The 20,569-nt window shown below is 40.6% G+C and overlaps 1 protein-coding gene across 1 annotated transcript; it reads right to left on the bottom strand.

Annotated features, from left to right (window-relative positions):
- Positions 1-8,598: 8,598 nt before the first annotated feature.
- On the bottom strand, positions 8,599-9,476 carry LOC115071137 (glycoprotein-N-acetylgalactosamine 3-beta-galactosyltransferase 1-like). Its single transcript, XM_029565639.1, is given in 2 exon segments — positions 8,599-9,267; positions 9,336-9,476. Coding segments are annotated over 2 exon segments (810 nt in total).
- Positions 9,477-20,569: the final 11,093 nt, after the last annotated feature.

Below are 20,569 nucleotides of genomic sequence, written 5' to 3'. Positions count from 1 at the left end.
TTCCTTATATTCTTTTTTTTAAAAAATATTTTGTTTATTATTTTTATGTGTATGAGTTTATTGCCTGCATATATTTAAATGCACCCATGTCATGCAATGCCCTCAGAGGTCAGTAGAGGATGGTTTTTAGCCACCATGTGGATGCTGGGAATCAAACCTGGGTCCTCTGCAGGTGCAGTCAGTGCTCTTAAGCACTGAGCCATCTCTCTAGTCCCCAGAAAATTCCTTACATTCTTTCGAAAAAATCAACTCAGCGTTTTGGTCACTCACCTTAATTCTTCACTGAAAAGCCCAGTGATATTCACAGTGCCTCATCATTGGCAGACCTTCAGCTCTGCCACCAGGACTGTGTCTTCTGCCTCTGCCCTGTGTTTCAGACCCCTAAGACTGGGCTTCAGTAAAGTTCTCCTGCCAGGGCTAGAGAAAAATGCACCCAGGGAAGCTTTTGTTTCCTTGATTGCAGCTGGAGAGCTGGCTAGCACAACCAGGAGATGCAAGAAGATGTAGAGGAGGCCGAGGATCTACAAGAGGCCGGATGTGGGAAAGCTGGCCTGCTTCCTCTCCCTGAGAGTCCAGTTCAAGGTCAGTGGTTGCACAGATGTCATTGCATGGTCACACAGCCTGGCATCCTCTCATGCAGTGACATCTACATAAGCACTGCTGTCAGCATGCACCAGTTTCCTCCATCAGGCTCCTGCAAACCACCCTCACCCTACCTCTCTCTCGGTCCTCACTCTGCACATCCACCCGCCCCGTGCCTTGGCAATTCTACCTCTAAACAGAGTCCAGTCTCATCAACTTCATTCCTTCCCCACTGCCACAACACCCCGGACAATCCTCTATGCATATCTCAGTCCATTCTGTAAAGAGTAGTGTTTGTGAAACAACAACCTCAAAGACTTAAAAACACTTTTAAGGTAAATATTCAGTGTTACTGGAGTGTGAAATTGTGTCATCTGTAATACCTATCTCTTCAGATTCATTTCTTGCTTGTCTAAAATGAAGGAAATTTGGGCTCCAGCCCCATGGGTATTTTATATTCGGAAGCTCATGTTCTTTCTCATCCTTGTGTCTTCACATATGCTACTTCTGCTTGACTTCCTCAGCTTACTGCTACCGACCCTAGTCTCTGGATAGCGTGCCCTCCAAGACCATGCCCCAGCCTCTCCTCCAGGATGGACCAGGGTTCTTCTCAAGGCTCTAATGCCTCTGTAGTCCTTCTGCAGGAGCACTGGACAGAAGAGGCTCCTTTATTGTCCTTTTCTTTTTCATGTAGGGGTGGACCTTTGTGTATCTTTCTTGTAACTACTTGCTTCAGAACTTGCCCCCATAATTAGCTTTAAAATGTGTCTGATGTATCAACACACTTATATGTGGCTTAGATACAACATGATGTCAAGTTCAGAACACTCAATATTCCTTCCTAAGAATTTCAGAAAAATGCTATATGCTCTCTTGCCTTTGCAGATTCTTTCAGCAGCTTTCCTTACAGCCTTTCACGGGCAGGCGTTATAATCAGTTTTAAGATGCGAAGCTTTAGCTAGATTCTATTGTCACCTACTTCTAAGAAATATTATCATATAGATGTGAATGAAATTGCTGTTACATATTTTGGTTTGGATGTATACTGTTTTACATTCTTGTTTTACTGAAATATAGAACCAAAACATAGCCTGGAAGAATTGATTTCAGTGCATGTAAATAAACACTCACTTCCATTTCTTGCCAGAGTCTGTAACTCAGACACAGAATCTGGACATAATTCTCACTTTTATGTCCTTATTTTATAACACATTGTCACTCAGGTCTCTTTTTCGCCTGATTTCTTTTGTTCTTGTGATTGGTCTAACACAATACACTCCTAATTTTTTTTAATGCAGCATTTAAAATTTTTTAGCATGGTATGTATTTTGTACAACAGTTTAAATTTGTTCTTTAAAAATATCCTGGGGATGGTATGTATTTTGTACAACAGTTTAAATTTGTTCTTTAAAAATATCCTGGGGGATGGGGGGGGGGCTGGAGAGATGGTTCAGTAGTTAAGACCACTGATTGCTCTTGCAGAGGACCCTGGTTTGATTCCCAGTACCCACATGTTGGCTAACAATCATCTGTAAGTCAAGTTCCAGAGGATTCGATGCCTCTTCTGACCTCTGCAGGCACTGCATGACACGGGTGCACCTACCTATGTGCAGGCAATACGCTCAAACACATAAAATAAAAATAATGATTAAAATATAAAAATAATACCCTGGGGGAACTGGAGAGATGGCTCAGGGGATAAAAGCACTAGCTTCTCTTTCAGAGGACCCAGGTTTGATTCCCAGCACCCACTATACTGTTAGCATTAAGAGCAACTTCCTTCTAGTCATACATTGGTTTAATATAGAGTATTAACACTCAGAACCCTGAAAACTACTAAATTTAAATGATATATACTCAGGGCTGGAGAGATGGCTAGTGGTTAAGAACACTGGCTGTTCTTGCAGAAGACCCGGGTTTGAATCCCAACACCCACATGGCAGCTAACAATTGTCCATAACTCCAGTTCCAGGGGGTCCAAAGGCCTCTTCTGTCCTCCACAGGCATTGCATGACATGGGATATTTTTTTAAATGATATAAACTCAGTTCTAGAAGCAAGGAAGTAGAAATGTAGCCTAATTCAACTCTTAAATTAGTTTCAGTTTTTTTTTCTAAAGGAAACTTGTAAAAGTTTTATATTAATCTTTGACAAGATTTCTGTTTAATTTTGATATATAGACATAACTTTTCAAAATTAACAGAGGGTGCCCCTGGCATAAGTAATCATTGCCCTTTCCTCCAAATTTCTTAAGAGCATTTATAAATACTATTGTAAAGAAGTAGAGAAATGAAGTAAATTAGTTTTGCTTTTGAAGGAAAAAGCAGGCGGTGGGAAAGAAATCCAAATAATTTTTTTAACTTCACACTTCTGCTGACTGTACATCTAGAATTAATTTTAAATGGCTGACATCATTCTTAAACTTATCTTTTTACTTTCGACCTCACTGAAAAACCTAAAGTTCACAGCTAAAAAGTGGCCAGCAATTCTGACACAGAGATTAACTGTGAAGCCAGCAGTAAGAATAGTCAGAAAAACAGTTCTAGAGAGACAGCTCAGTGGGTCCAGCTCTTGCTGCACAAGCACGAGGAACTGTGCTCAGATCTCCAACACACATATAAAAAGGCCATGTGTGTCTGTAACTCCAACACAAGGACAGAGACAGGCAGATCTCTGGAGTTCACTGGCCAGTTATTCTAGAAAAAAAAAAAAAGGAGATGTGAGCTCCAGATTCAGCAAAGAAATCTTGCCTCAAAATAAGCAAGAGGATGAATAAATGAATACTAAGTAAGTAAATGGTGGAACGTGATTGAGGATACCCAATGTTGACTTCTGACGGCCATAAATGCAGATAGGAGTGTGCACAGTGGCGCACACACACACACACACACACACACACACACACACAAAGATTAAAGATAATAGAAAAAAATTAATTCATAGGAATGAATAAGGCCTTTAAGTAAAGAGATTTAAATTGTCAAAGAAATTGACTAATGACCCAAAATTTTGTTTATTTATTTTTTTATAGAAGGAGTTTTACTGGGCTTACAGTTCCAGCTTAAGAGTCCATTATGGTACCCTACAGCCTGAGAAACTCCAGTTTTCCTGACCCCACATCTTGTTCTCCTTCCAACCTTGGGCACAGGCCCAAGATCTCTGGACTACTCTCTTAGCTTAGCATGGTGGTGAGCTCTCCAAATTGCTTGGTGCCCATCCCCATCCCTCTACATTGGGACCATCTGCAGCCCTTTTCACTGCTGCAGGGCTAGGCCTTTTAGTAGGGACCCAGAACTTTCCAGACTTCCTGAAAGTACCCCAATTCAGCCTCTGCCTAGCAAGCTTCTCAAATAATGCTGTGCCTACTGGCCAGAGGGGCCTAGACCTGAGGAAGAAGCCTGAGAGCATATGATTCTCAACTGACTTGGGCCTCCTGAGGAACTCCTGAGTAGCTGGAGTAGAGCCATCCGTTCCTCCAATATAAAATCTAAAGAGAGAAGGAACCTGAAGCCTAGACTGACCAGCTTTTCATGCCCCATAAGAAAACAGCAAAGGCACCCATGGAAACTCAAGCAGACAGAAACCCAACATCGAATTGGGGAAATAGACATCAGACCCCAATCTTAGCTGAATATTGGCAACTCATTACTGCTGGATGAGGAAGAGCTGATCTTCCTAAAGTGAGGGACTCTAGATAGGCTAATGAGCCTGAAGTGAGACCATGTCCACACCATGGCAAGTCTGCCAGAGATGATGAAGGCAGACAAGAATACCACCCTTTCATATGGTTTAGCAGATGCAACCCAGAAATATACATTTCAGCTTAAGCAGTCCTCAAGTAAGAGGACTTAATTGTACCATTTCTTAAACAGAGTTCATCCCCAATTCCACCAATCATTGGGGTGATTGCTATGCTGGCTAACCAGATCTGTCTTCTATGTTTGTGAGGGGGTTTGTTTTGCAACTGGAGTGACTCCTACCTGATACTAATTTCTGATGTCCACAGGCATGAGGATAGGTGTGCTGTCTATTTTGATGTGTGTAGTTGAGAAATGGCCTCAGGTGCTTGAGAAAGAAATTTTTGTGTCAGAAAGGTTCTTAAAATATTTATATCCATTTCAAAGACATGGACAACAGAGCTGTCATCTGTAAGGTACTACTAGAAGGGAAGTGAAAACATTGTTTCTTTTGTTTTGAACAGGGAAGCTGTTCATTTTAATTTTGAATTGTCTTTATAGCTATGCATATTTAATATTTCTTTGTTTTTCTTTTTACAGTGTTGTGTTTGGCTCCTAGGGCCTCATACATGCCAGAGAGCACTCAGCCATGAGCTCCTCTCATCTGTCTTCTATTCAAATTTTGTACAAAAAAACAGTGGAAATGTTTTCTAGATGAAACGATTTGCATTCTTTAACGAATTAATTTATTCTTAGTGTTTAAAGAAAAAACCTTTCCTGTTTCCATGTGGAATTATATTTCAAGAAATAAAGAATTTACATAGGTTTTTAACATTATTTAATATCAATGACTAAACCAGATTATACTGAAGAATGTTGTTAGAATGGATGTTCTCTGACCCTTCAAATGAAATTACCTTTAAAGTCTTTTACGTCTAATATAATAGTGTGATCTTGGATGACCCTGATTTAAACCACTTTACCTAAGCCTTTGAAAAACCTCTATCATACTTTCAGCAATCCTGTGTGATCCAAGAACCTTTCCTATATGACCTGCCAAAGGCACTGGCTCTCAGCCCTCTATGTGAACAAACCTTACTTGGAGAGCTAAAACCTGGTTGCTGAACCTGTTTCTAAGAATTTCCATCCAGTAGGCCTGGCACAGAGCCCAAAATTTTGCCTTTTCAGTAAGTTCTTAGATGCTGCTGCTATTGCTGCTATTTGGGGCCTCATTTGAGAACTACTGACCTAGGACATCTGGCAGGCCTCAGCTACAGGGAGAATTTCTGGAACTGGACCTGGAGATCTTTATATGAACCAGAGCCCAGGTGACAGTTGGGAAATCACCATTTGAGAACGATTGGAACAAGGTGTCAGATTAATCTGACTCTCCCTGAACAATGAATCAGATGCCATACATCCGATATATAAGCATTTAAATAATGGCAATAATTAAACCGAAGCCTGTGGTGACAAAAGAACACAAGGCTTCAGACAGAACACTAGTTCTGGTACCCGCCATCTGAGTGACACAGGTCAAGTTATCCAAACCCTCCTATCTTTTGTCTCCTCACCTGTGACAGGAGCTGATGCTCACTTTAAGAAGATTAATAGTGTTGTACCCAAGTATGTTGACAAACTATTGTGCTTGGAATTAAGCAGGTCTTCAAAAAAATTTGCTATTAGTTGTTAGAAGTAATATAAGAAATTATTTTCTTTAGTGTGCAATTTGATCCAAGTAGGTTTTAAACAAAATAGTTACATCCCAAAATGAGAGAATAATAATGAAACTTACATTCCCGATGATCTACCATGGGCTAGCTAGTGTTCTCAGAGGCATATGAATTAGCTCAATCCCAACATAAATCCTGTGTGGAGGTGGTGTTATCTCCTCCGCTTTAAAGACAAAGAAATGGATGCTAACGAGCTCAAGCAAGCTTTTGACCACAAGTTAACTTTTTGTGTGTAAATTATAGGTTTTGTTGTTTCATGATGTTGAGAGAGAGATAGATCTAAGGGAGATCACTAAAATGAATATCCTTCCTCATACTGTCAGTGTTGTCACAAGTTTGGAAACTGTGATTCATTCAATAAGTTAAAATGAGCAGTATGATAACATCTGAGAATTTGGCAGTAGGAACTTCAAAGATCACCATAAAGAATTTAGCTAAATCCAAGAAGTGTAATTTTAATTTTTTCCAGAAACTTTAGAGAATCTCTGAAATATAACTATATGCTTTTGGATGGGGTTCAGAAGACCCCCTTGAACTGTATTCTATTCTGTTATAAGCATTACCTGGGAAAATATCACCTTTAAGTAGAGTAGAAATCAATAAGCTCCAAGTTATCACACAAAAATGAAATATTTGCCTTTTGTTTTTATTGGATTTGTTAAAATGAAAACCTACTTAAATGACTCAAATAGAAAACTTTGTGTGGCTAGATGAAAAGTTAGTATTTACATGCCTAAGAAAACAACAAAATTCTTTATAGTCTTGGTGTATTCATTAAAAAAATCACCAACTCCCCATCATTTGTATTAATTAGAGCAAAGGCTTATAGTTATTTTCATTTGTGTTCATTTTCAAGAAACAACATGAATTAAGCACAGAATATCAAAATTCATAGCCATGTACTTACTTCCTAACTTAAACATGAAGTGTTATGATAGGATGATGTCAGTTCACAGAAGCCTACTGTACCTTTTAAAAAGAACTAGATGAGAAGGGAGCTTGGAGGCTGAAAACCTGAAGGGATAGGAAGGAGGTGGCCAGTGCTCAGCATCCGGAGTTCAATCATAGCAGGATAACACACAAGGAAACACCACACTACATGCCACAAACACCCAAAGCTCTAAGTATTAGTTAAAAAGAAAAACAGTGAAAAATAACATTAAATACTGAAAAAAAATATATATAGAGCCATTTCATGTGTGGCAGAAAATAAGCATTTAGGTTAGATTGTCCTGAGTCTCACCTTCTAGCCTCTGATGCATTGTCATATTCTTTCTCTCTCTCTCTCTCTCCTCTCTCTCTGTTTCTTTGTCTCTCTTTCCCTCATCATAAAGTTCATCACATTCACATCTTGTGCAACAGATGTCTAGAACGTTTTCATCTTGCAATTCTAAAATTTGCAGTTCTGAAATTTGCTGCCATAAGCAAAAGTTCATTTTGTCTGTCTTACCACCATTTTACCTTTCGTTTTTTTTTTTTTTTTTTTTTTGTTTTTAAAAATTTTTTTTTTTTTTTTTTTTCTTCAAGAACAACCAGTGTTCTTAACCGCTGAGCCATCGCTCCAGCCCAAGCTTTGTTTGTTTGTTTTTTTTCTGTCTTTTTGAAGCAGGGTCTCCTTGTAGCCCCAGCTGTCCTGGAACTCACTATGTAGACCAGGCTGGCCTTGAACTCACAGAGATCCACCTGCCTCTGCCTCCCAAGTGCTAGGACTACAGGTGTGCACCACCGAGCCTGGCTTTTATCTATTAGTTTGATTGCTTTAGCTAACTCCTGTAATTAGAATTGTATAGCAGTTGCCTTATTGTGAATGGTTTATTTCACTTAGCATAATTCCCCCCTCCAAGTTCATCTATATTGTGGTACATGACACAGATCACTTCCTTTTTAAGGCTAAGTAGTATTCCATTTAGAACATATTTATCTGTCATGGAAACCTGGGTTACTTCCACATCTTCACTGTTGTAAATTGTGCAATTGTGAGTATAAATGTGCCAATGCCACTTTGAACTTCAGCTTTACGTGCCCAAAAGCAGAACTCCTGGATCATGGCACAATTTTTTGAGAAACTTTTGTTTCTGTAGCTATTGAAGTTTTGTCTTTTGTTTCAGATTTATTTTAGTATGTTTAAGCACGGAACATTTTTCAGCATTTTAAATGAGTTTTTGTTAAAATCCTGCATTCAAACTACTTTGCTGGTATAACTAAGGGCTCCCATCGACACCAAAAAGGAAGAATTGTAAACTGGTTTAAACAAGTCAAGAAAGACACAGATAAGTTCCTACCTCTCAGAATGATGATGTAGAAAGAATCACAATTCCATCTATATTTTTCTGTGTCATTGTGTGGTCAAAGTCACACAACAAACCTCTGAGGAATTAAAAGTGTAAGCATCAGACACCACCACTAACACAAGACACATCGTGGGATTTGCTTCTCGGTCACTCGGTCACTTGCAGCTAACAATGGGCAAATTTGAGAGAAAATATTTTTAAGTGCAAGGCGTTAGCAACAGATCACAGGAATTCAGTTGACATTATTAATTATGGTTAAAGATTGAACATGAATTACAACCAAGTGAATGACCTAGTCAGGGCCTACAATGATTTCCTAATGTGACTTTATTGGTGGATTTGAGAACAGGCAGTCTTGTAATTCTGGAAGAAATTCTGCCCTTGATAAATGGTGACAAACTTTGATTAGATGAAAATGCTGAGTACAGGGAGGGACACCCCAGTCCCAGGGAGCAATTTGCAAGCATTGCCCCAGGGTCACGTCTTCTGAGAAGGAAAAAGGAAAACCCGCCTTAGCATTGATCAGGTGGACTGCTCTCTTCAAGGCTCCTTTGCTCAGATCCTAGCCTGCCCCTCCACCCATACAGCCCTGCTTTACAAAGGGCAGAAATCTTCTCCCAAAATAAATGGGTTTTCCGGGGTCATAGTTTGTCAGGAGCCATCTCAGATTCTCCACTATGACATACGTGTCATCATCCGCTTTCATGAACCAGTCTGCATCTTCTAGGTGGTGGTCATGAACACACAAAAAGGCTCTTACTGTTTTCCAGGACAGACTCCTGCTCTCTTCCGTGTTTAATCCCACAGCAGGGAGGCTTTCTTTCTTTCTTTTTTTTTTTTCTGAGCTCATAAACAGCACTTTGTTACAGTGCTGGGTCCATGTGGCTCTGAGGTATTGGGCTCTCGTCTCTAGATTTTGAGGTCCTGTCCTTATCCAACAAGGAATCTTCACCTTCTGGTAGAGTTTTCCAACCATGTCCTCATTCTTGTGACCAACGTCCATTTTCAACATTAACAGTCTTATCCAACATTTTTCTTTGGTATCATTTATACATCCTGAAGATGCTTAAGCCTGGATAGGGGAGTGCCACCCTGTTCTTCCAACACAACTCTAAGTAGCTGACAACATAAAAGAAACCTGATGACTGATCCACAGAGGAAGGCTAAGGGATGCCTGCAAAGGCCTGAAGCCATTTCTGTTGATTGAGACAGCTGCCTGTTGCTCCTCTTAGGGGGATCAAGGAGATGGCCACGGGAGGTCAGGGACCTCTTGCCTGCCTGCAGCCTTGCACACCGGTGTGCAGGAGAGCACAGGTGTGGAGGTGTGCGAGTGCAAGCAAGGCTTAGGCAGTGCTTGCAGCAGTGGTGGCTGAGGACCAAGTCTGCCTTCACACCTCCCTCCTGGTGCTTCACTCCACACCTTGTTTTAATGGGCTGCTGTGTGCACCCATGTGTGTGAGGCTCAGTGTCTTGTCATGTGAACCGGTACTAAATGTCCATTGCCAATACTGCTCTGGAGCAACTGGGAGAACAATGAAGTTTATTATCTGGTGGATCAGAGTCTCTGAGGGCAGTTTTGTGGATTATTAAATGGAGTATAGGCTCAAAGCACACATGACAATTTGAAAGTGGAGGTTTCCAAAGAAACTTCAAAAAAGGTTTCTGATAAAAATGAATATTACAGTGGCTTTTAATAACATTAGAAATATGTAAATTAACTTTCATTTTCAATTTTATGTTCAGGAAAAGTTGTTAAAGGCTTAATAAAGACATTTCTGTGTGGAAGCAGATTATCTGTAACTGATTTTTTTTTTTTTATTATGACTTGGGTTGTATTAAGTCTCTGAAATCATCACTAAATCTTAAGCTATTTAAATGCGTGAACTAGGTTGATTATAAGGGTGGGAGGAGGGTAATTCAAGTTAGAGACCTAAAGTCTGCCTGCCACAGAGACCCAGCTGGGCGTCACTGTGTTCTATTAAGGAGACAAAGCAAGAAGTTCACCTTTTCCAAAGGCAATACAAGAAAGGAGGGCGGCCTCCATATACGACAGCGCCAAATACAGGCAAATATGTAAAGAACTAGCTCTGCAAACAGATGAACCAGCCAGCACCTCTTTCTTCTTGTTCAATTTAGGTTTCATCATGGTGTCTCCTTACATGTGCCGTTCTGTTCTCACTGGCCCCCTCTCCCAGTGCCCTCCTCTCTGCCTTTTACCCCTCCACCTGGTTTTCTTTCCTCCCCCAGTGAGTCCCCTCTTCTGCCTTCCTATTATGTGCATTTCAAATGACTCTCCATTTCCCACCTCTCTTAAAACCTCCTCCTTGCTTCTCAAGATTCCTTTCTAGTTTGGTGACTTACCCACACACATGTATAAATGTACACACAGAGATATACAATTTTAGATCAAGATGCTGCAATGTAAAGGAAAACATGGTAGCTGTCTTTCTGAGTCTGGCTTCTTTTCATGCACAGTGATTTCTAGCTGCAACCATTTCCCTGCAAATATCATGACTTGATTTTTCTTCATGGCTGCATAAAATTCTATTGTGTGTATGTACTACATTTTCTTCATCTGCCCATCTGTTGATGGACATCTAGCCTGGCTCTGTTTCCTGGCAGTTGTGAATAATGCAGCAGTGGACATGGATGGACCAGTATCTCTGTGGTGTGCTGATTTGGAGTCCTTCAGTTCCGTCCCTAAGAGTGGTGGAGCTGGGCCATATGACTGCTCTGTTTTCAGGTTTTTGAGCAACCTCTGAACTGATTTCCATAGTGGCGTACAAGTTTGCCTTCCTCCCAGCAGGGAATAAGGTTTTCCTCTCCACCACATCCTCACCAGCATTTGTTGTCATTTGTTTTCTTGATGATATCCACTCTGACTAGGGTGAGATGGAATCCTAAAGCTGTTTTCATCTGCATTTCCATGATCAGCCATCAGGTTTTAATCAGCTGTTCTATAACCAGCCTGTTTGGTAATGTGAATGATGGAGAATAAAGGCCTTGCAGTTCATATCAATTTATACTTTTATTTTAATTTAAAAAGTTTTAAATAATGTTTATATGTTCAGCCGGCATGTCTGTAAGTACACCATGTGTGTGCAGTGCCTGTGGAGGCCAGAAGACAGGCTGAAAGCCCTAGAACTAGAGTTACAGTTGTTAGATGTGTGCTAGAAACTGATCCCCAGGTCCTCTGGAGAAGCAGCAAGTGCTCTTAATCACTGAGCCATCTCTCGAGCCCCTCATTTCAATTTTTAACACACTTTTATTGGAGGGGAAACTCCAAAATTTTATTTAGAAAAAAGGCAAAATTGGTAAGTAAAGTCAAAATGTAACAGTCAAAATGTAGTTTTTGGTCACGGAAAAAAATAGCCTCTGTCATCCTTTCACAGACTTAGCTGTGAGTAAATACCTGGTTAATACTACAGAGACCTTCAAAACACCACAAACTAGTTTCTAGACACCGTAAGATATAGGCAGATGATAGATATTTGGATAAACAGAAAGAGATCAATGGTGATATAGTCCATCAGTTGGCCTAAGAGTGCCATTTTGAAGAGTTTGGCTGTAGCTATTCCTTACAAACAACAACCAACATTACTGAAGTGTCAGCAAATCAGCTCCTCTCCTTAACGAGAATGTTAATGTTTCAGTTCTTATTTAAGCTTTAGGGCATGAATGTTTGACATTTGGATCAGTCAGGATCCCAACAGAAAAGAAGTGGCATCAGAAAGCTAGGGTGTTTGGAGAAGAGTTTTCTTTGCAACGAGACTAATTAGAAGGTCACCCTGGCCAAGTGTAGGGGACAGACCTGGAGTCCAGCACAGCTGAGCTTGTCCAACTGCTCTGCCTCAGCAGTGGCATTCTAGTTGTTAGCAGAAATGCTCACAGATCACTCACTCTTGCAGGTTCCAGACACAACTTGAAGTTGCCTTCCTTCGTCTATTCCCAGAGGATAAACTAATGACTGAGCAGCTGAAAAGCAGGACAAAGAAATAGTCTGTTGTAACTGCCTTCTTCCCATTGTACTTCTTTCCAAGGCCACCAGGGACTGTATTAAATCTGCTGGACACCTTGCTGTTATTGTCAGGAATCTCTGAGCTGCAAGTGACAGAAATCCAGCCAAGACTGCCTTATGAAACATGCAGCATTTGGATCACACAGCTGAAGAGCATTGGCGTACAGCTCTCCCTAGTTCCTGTAAAAGTGGTGCACTTGTGCCTCATGGCTGGGGGACACGTAGTTCTTGTGAACACTCAGATGATTTTCTGATGGTATATACCTGGATCATGATCAAAGCCTGGAACGAACAGGTGGCCTTAACTCAACCTAGAGCATGTGAGCTCAGAGTAGAGGAAACTTGGATCCTGCTAGGCAAAGGTAAAGTGCCTTTGTTAGAATAAAGATAATAGATTCAAGCCCAAGATTGCTAGTCATAGTGAGATTGTGTCTCAGAAATGAACAGACCTGAAGAGATGGCTCAGTGGTTAAAGTACAATTTCTGCTCTTACAGAGGACCTAGTTCTCAGCACTCACGACCCTTTGGAACTCCAGTTCCAGGGGGATCCAATGCCGTCTTCTGGCCTCTGTGTTGTACATGCAGGCAAACATTCACGCACATGAAATAAAACTAAACAAATCTTAAAAGAACGAGCAGAAACCGGTTATTGTTTCTATACTATCTGACTTGTCAGAAATAGTTTCTTCCAGTGACCCCCTTTCTGAAATGCTCTCTTCTTTTCTTCTTTGACATTATTAATTTTTAACTGCCCCCGGGCTGTTTCCACGACCACTGTCTTGCAGGCTGTATCATTCACAGTCCACTGTACACTGGATTAGATCACTCAGCCCTAGCTTTCCCGGCTCACCAGTGTACACTCATCTTTAGCAAACCACCCGTGCCTCACATTGCTCCAGCCTGGAGAAGTCTGGATTGAAACTACAATGACTTTGTCTTAGCTCACCAGTTCTAGCCTCTGTCACTCCTGGGGGCAAAGGCCTAACTTCAGCAAAACTGATGTGAAACCTATCGTGGGAGATGCAGTAGGTAGAGGGTCCCGTTTGACCGCATAGCATCAGGAAAGCTTGAGCTTCCCGTGCAGCTACTTAAAGGGCTCAATATAGTGACCTGGATATATGGAGTGTTAATACTCTAAGACACAGGAAAGACAAAGGGGGAAAAAACCCAAACAGCTTAAAAACTGCTTGCTTTTTCTTACCCCACAAAACAAACAAAGCATAGCAGCATCATATGGCTCTTCTGTGAGTAAGCACTTGCCTGCATCACTCTGCAAGGCTGGGTTCATACCCAGAGTGTGAGTCTTCGTTTTGCGTTAGGCAATTGTACCACCAAAGAAATTCAAGCGGCTCCTTCTGACACCCTGAGGTGAGGTCTACTTAGGTTTGTTTTCTGCTCACCAGACCCTGTAGAGTGTGAAGATGCACCGTATGGGTGTCGGTTTCTGCTTTACTTCCTCTGAATGTTGTATTATTGTATATGAAATTAATTTCTAGCCCTCAGTATGGTAGAAAATGCCATAGACCTTGCTCTAGGACTTAGAACAGCTTCATTTTCCAGACGTGAGAGAATTCCAAATGAAATGATACAATTATGATCTGTCAGGCTTCCTATCAACCCGCCCCACGTCATCTCTCTAGGTAGTTCCCCATAGGTCTGGGAGACTCCTCTATTACAGCAGCCTGTCCCATCTCTCCCACTTTAAATGGAGAGTTCTTGAAAGGTACAGACTATACTTTGCCTTTCTCTGTGGCCTGGGGCCTAACACAGTGCCAGGCTCATTGATGAAAAGCAATGGACATATGCTCCATCAGATCACTATTAAAAGGCTTCTCTAAGAGATTCTTTGCTACATGATTCTTCTCTGGATGTTATATTAATCTATTCAGTGAGAACATCTTCAAAACATATTTTTAATGTAATTATTTTTTGACAATTTTATGTATGCATATAATGTATTTTGATCATTTTCAGCCTTATAATCTTCTCTTGTCCCCCTCCCACTGAACCTCTCCTTCCCTAGCCACCCTCTTACTTCCATGTCTGTGTGAGTGTGTGTGTGTGTGTGTGTGTGTGTGTGTGTACTCACTGAGTTTATTTAGGGTTGTTTAAATGAGCTTGGATAGATTTCTGAGTTTTTATTTTTTAATATTTTTTATTATTTTTATTTTATATGCATGAGTGTATTGCTTGCATGTAGATGGGTGCACCGTGTCATGTAATGCCTGTGGAAATCAGAAGAGAGTGTCAGATCCCCTGGAACTGGAGTTACAGACAGTTGTTAGCTGCCATGTGAATGCTGGTAATCAAATCCAGGTCCTCTGCAAGGGCAGCCAGTGCTCTTAACCACTGAGCTAACTCTCCAGCTCTGATTTTTAAAATTATTAAAGCTATAAATGGCATCTACCTATACCACTACACAGTGGAAGCTGGACAGCTTTATATGAAGTGATGGACATATATCTTCTACCATATGTCCAACACTGTTTTTAGGTACTGTGGACAAGAAGAAATGAAGGCTTTTAAAATTTATATTGATTTCTGGGAAACTTTTAAATAAACATTGTAAAATCATTCAGAAAGAAAAAGGCAGGATCAATACTTAAAATCAATCCGTAGCCATTATTTTGCTATTAGTAATGACCGACAGTGTCCTTTTATAGTCCTCTTTAGTCCTCCAACATTGTTAGGTGAGTGTCTTATCCATTGAACCTTTCAAAAGGCCCCAGAGGCATAAACCTAACCATCTAGGAACTAGGAAAGAATGGAAAAGATGACAGATGCTTGTCTCAGAATGCTGTTTGAAGGACTCAGCTATCGATTGGACTACTTTTCAAATAAGGAAACAAACATGAAATATTTTTATGACCCACGTGAAGCTTGGTATCATTGTTCTCTAATAAAGTAATTATATTGAAATTTGACATTCATGTCAGTCAGGGGCCCAAGAGGAAGTGAAGAATGTTGGAGAAATCTTGTCAGTGGGAGGAAGACCAACTTAGGGAAAGTTACGAGATCACACAGGGGGCAGGAGCAGAGTTTGCAATCTGAGGCCTGAAAGAAGGAGGGATTAGTGAGCCAAAGAAGGAGCAGGAAAGATTTATAAAGTTCAGGCTTAAAGGAACAGAATTTCCAAACCCTCAGAACTAGAATTATTTGTATTTCCACAAGTTGCATTTTTCCCATAGCACACTCTCATCAAATGCCTATGGTGACAGGGGCCCTTGTATACCATCACATCAGAACCTGTGAGAGTTTCTATTTTTCTTTCTTAGATTTTATTAGAATTCGTTGTTTAAAAACAAAGTGGAAATAATCATTAAAATGCTTTTCACCAGCATCTATTATAAGAAAACTATTCAAAGATGGGTTATTTTCTGCATTCTGAAGTTGCTTCATTATTTTTTTATTAAGAATTTAATACATACATATAACGTGTTTTGATCAGAAACAGCCCCTTCTTCCCATCTAAATTCTTGATCTCCCACTAATTTTCCTTCCCTTCATGTACACTTTTTGAAAATCCATTAAGTCAACTATAGTGCTGCCTGTGTGTGCATGAATGTAGGACCATCTACTAGGGCACGGGCAGTTTCTCAGGACTTCCATCCCTGAAGAAAACTGACTCTCCCTCCCTCAGCAGCCATCAACTGCCAATAACTCCTTAGCTAGAGGTGGGACTTTATGAGCCCCTCTCCCTCCCATGATGGGATTTTGGCTGGCTTTATCTGGTGCAGGTCTTGTGTGTGCAGTCACAGTTGCTGTGAGTTAATGTGTACCATACCCTGACATGTCTGGTAAATTCTGTTTCATTAAAATATCCTCTATCTACAGCTCTTTAATCTTTTTGCTCTCACTTCTGAGATGATCCCTGAGCCTTGAGGGGAGATGGTGTGATATAGATTTGCCATTTAGTGCTGAACACTCTACATTCTCTTATTCTCTGAATGTTGACCAGTTGTAGGCCTCTGTGCTAATTACTATTTACTGCAAAAAGAAGCGTCTCTGATGGTGGTTGGGAGATGTACTAATCTATGGCTATAGTAATAAGTCATTAGGAGTTGGTTCAATACTATATCCATCTGGCAGAATAATCATAGTATGTTCTCCCTCAAGGCCTAAGACCTACCCCAATCACAAGTTTTTGACTCAGTTAAAGGTACTAGGCATAAATTCGGTTTTGAGGGGTGGGCTTTAAATACAGTGAGAAAGCACATTGTTTACTCCTATAACATTCATGCCACTGTTACATGAATGGGCATATCTTACCAGGATAGTTATGTATGGTATCTTGCAGGGTTCACCGGGTTAAGACTGTTGATAACTTGTCTCACCAGTAGTATACATAGAACCTTCCAGCACAGTGAATACTTGCCAGTAGGGAGGACGAGGCTTCCAGGCCAGTGACAGCTTGAGTTCTCAATGACCTATGATTCAAATATGTGGTATCCTTAGCAATAGGGTTTTACCATCAAGTTCTAGAAGGTAAGGTGACCAAATGCAATGGCAATAGTCTGCAGTGTTTGCACAGGTCTGTGGGATCCCACTGACCAGCAACTTGAAAAGAGGTATCATTTTCCCCCACAATACAATCTAATTGCATAAATGAGGTAACAGGGCCTCTTATACCAGAACCTAGGAGATCATTTTTTTTTAAAAAAGGATTTCATATATAGCCCAGGCTTGTCTTGAACTCATGATTGTCCTGCCTCAACTTCCTGAATTCCTGGCAAGCATCCCATACTCTGCTGAACCTGGCACTTCCAGATGCTGCTGAACCTGGCACTTCCAGCTACTGACAGCGGGGTGTACTCTGTGGGTTGGCTGCCTCCAATTTCCATATTTATTTTATTTAAAAAATATTTTATTATTTTAATTTTATGTGTGTGAGTGTATTGCTTGCATGTATGTAAGTGCACCTGTGTCATGTCATGCAGTGCTCACACCGGTCAGAGGAGGGCATCAGATCCCCCTGGAACTGGAGTTAAAGATGGTTGTTAGCTGCCATGTGGATACTGGGAACCCGAACTCAGGTCCTCTGCAAGAGCATTCAGTGCTCTGAACTGTTGAGCCATCTCTCCATCCCCTTCCATACATAATTTTATAAGCAGAAAGAATACTTACATCAATCTTAAAATAATGTGTCATAAGGCATAATCATAAGATCAAGTGGAAAATAATTTCTTAGAAAGAAGACTTCAAAGAATTCACATGGTTTGCAGTATGGAGGAAGGCTGTATCTAGAAGTTTATCTTTTTTAGTTCTCCCAAGGACTTAATTATTTTGAGAAGAAAATTAGGTGATTTCCATATTTAAACCTGGTCTCTTTTTGGATTTCCCTTACTCCATGCCAGAAACACATGGCTGTGCTCAGGAACATAGTGCCAGAATGTCATTAAATGATATAGATGGCATTTTCCTGAGTGCCAACTGCTCTCAGACTGATTTATCACACCGCTACACAGAGCAAGCTTGGTAGAAAGCTCTAATAGACCACTTAGGGCATTTTGCTATGCGATGGTGGTTCTTAGTTGCAGAGAATGTCTCTTTTAACCAGGTTCAGTGGGACTGATAACCATTTTTAAAACCCCCTTGGTTCTTAGGTCATTGTTTACACAGAAGAAATGGTACAGAATCATATTTTTAACCTATTGAACATTAATACAATTTTTAAAAATTAAACATTTTAAGTGTTTCATACAACCTTGTGTTAGCATAATTTTATCATCTTATTTGGAATCTTCTTACATCTGGAAGATAAAACCATTCTTTCCAATTCCTAGCAAAATTCTCTGTTTTTTTTTTTTTCCCCAAATCTGTCAGATGTTAGGAAAGAATTTGATACACTGTAATAGTCAAAGAAAGGGAACTAGGAACAGACACCTATGTATTCTTCAAGATCAAAAGAAGCTTCATAAGCAGAGCACATGTCTAATTGACCTCACCTCAAGGTCTCACAAGGGACCCATTGAATTCCTTTGGTGATGCAATTACCTGTGACATTTGTATGTACCATGGAGAATCAAACATGAATTTGCATATTAAACACCCAATTTAATAAAGCGTAGGGCAAAGGGAATAAGGGCTAGAAGAATTTCCTGTGGCGTCTCATTCTGTGTTCAGTTGTAAAGTTCATGATGTGAAGGAGAATGAGGCTTACTTGCCAGAAGAGTGAGCATGCCTCTGAGAAGGTACAGAGGGGCCATCATTCTCCCTTGAGCTGGGATCAATCTGGGAAGACACAATTTTCACATATGAAAAGTTATATGTAATGTGACATCAAAGTTGAGAAAGGTTAAATTATAGACAAAGTCTACACATTTATTCTAAGCACTATGCTATGTCCCAGTAATCCTCAGAAGACCTGATCACTTTCTTTTTTTTTATTGAAAGAAAAAAGCCAACCAGAATATATTACTAATATATTACAAGGGAGTAAGCTACAGACATAAACAATTTAGCTTAGCTAACATGTTCCATGCATTGTGCGGTGTGTCTTAAGTTTGCTGAACAATGACAAAACGCTCTAATTTCTTAGTATGGTTGTAATGAGGTAAGTTCCAGCAGATGGCAAAAAAGATTGTCCATGTCTTCAAAAGTAAACTCAGGTGTGGTGTGCTGCCCTCTCATGGGGTTTCTGGAGTTCTCTCAAGATGAAGTGCTTTCCAGTGTACCTGTCATTTATTCACCATCTTCTCCATGCTCTGATGGAAGCTTCTAGAAGGAAGGAGGGCCCAGGCTGTCTGATCCAGGTTATAACACTGGATCAATGTCAGTGAGAAATGATTCCACAGTGCCTTTGGCTTCTGAACAGAGCAGTCTTAACTGCTGTAGGCCTAGAAACACTCTCTGCCCACAGTGATCCTCAGGAATTCAGTCCAATAGCCCACCCTTGGCACTGTGTCCCCTGAGCAACACAGTCTGCTCACTCAGTGTCCTGGTTACCACCACATGGAGGCTGGATCCAGGCAGCTCTCAGGCGGGTGTCTAAGCCAGATGGAGGCCAGAACAGCTACTCCTGATAACTTTCTTTTAACAACTCCCTTTCTCTGTGAATTTCCAAGAATGTCCCTCTCATGGATGGATTCATCTCATTCAGCCTCAAGAATATAAACGCAACACGGGGGAAAAAGCACAAAGCACTCCACTTTCTGTCACTTAATGTGCTTTCTTCGGGCCCTGTAATCTCATTCTCTCCTGTCTGGTCTTTGTCAGTGTCCCTGTGCCTGCCTGTGCGGATCTAACTTGTGCTTTACAGTTCATTTCTGACCCAGGCCAGACCATGCTCCATAATTATCCCTTTTATCTTATAAAAAGCTATGCTTTTCCTTGAAAACCGAGCATTCTCATTGACATACAGATGTGCTTTAATATTTTCTATATTTTGAACAAAAATAACCCCCAAATCTAACACATCATTAAATTTTGTCTCCCTTCAGTTATGATTTCACTTTTCAGCTCACCTTGGTTTGGTAAAACCTGGGAGAACTCCCTGCTATAATCTGAAAGTCCTCCTTTTCCATTCTCCTTCTGTGAATGGAAGGTCCAAGAAACACTTCAAACTGACCCTTCTGCAAGACTGATCAGCTCATTAGAACTTCAATGATTGTGGAAGTTTTGAAATGTTGCAGGTCCACAGCCTAATTACCATTTATCTTGGGCCATCTTTTGCTCCCTTAAACAATAATTTCTTGCCCACCTGTTTCTGACTTAACATCCTATGACAGATTAAAAACCTTTTAGAATGCGTTAACTTGGCAGACTACCAGCTTCTATCAACCCAAGGGTTAAGAAGTCTGTCAGATAGTATGTAAGGCCTATAGCAGAATTCTCCATACTTTGCTATAATCTGCCTCACTGTCTCCACCAATGTGTTTGAAAAGTGTCTTGATTTATGGCTTACTATAAAAACTTCATGAAGCTGTTACCACATTCCAGCATGGAATTGGGGGTAACCTGAATTTGTGTTCCCAGGCCATGGTTGCTTATATTTAACTCCAGAATGAACTATCTCTTATCCCCTTTGAGGTGAGAGTTGTCCTTTGTGTTGACCCTTCTATACAGTGCCAGGGACCTTTCCTCCTCACCTGATTGTTACAGTGTTCATATTAAAGACAGCCGAGACTTCCATTCTGTCAAAATCAAGAGTGAGTCCTCTTTATCTTGTTTGACTCTTGGTAGCACCTGACCTGGTTCACAATGGCCCTCATGCAAACAATTTTCTCCTCTTCTGTGGCATCACTTTATGGCTTGCCCCATGTTTCCCTCT

The sequence above is a fragment of the Nannospalax galili genome, unplaced genomic scaffold, assembly GCF_000622305.1.
Source record: "Nannospalax galili isolate Female #2095 unplaced genomic scaffold, S.galili_v1.0 scaffold397, whole genome shotgun sequence".
NCBI classification, from domain to species: Eukaryota; Metazoa; Chordata; class Mammalia; order Rodentia; family Spalacidae; genus Nannospalax; species Nannospalax galili.
The sequence above is the reverse complement of the archived record's forward strand: the minus strand, read 5'-3'. Positions and strand labels throughout refer to the sequence as shown.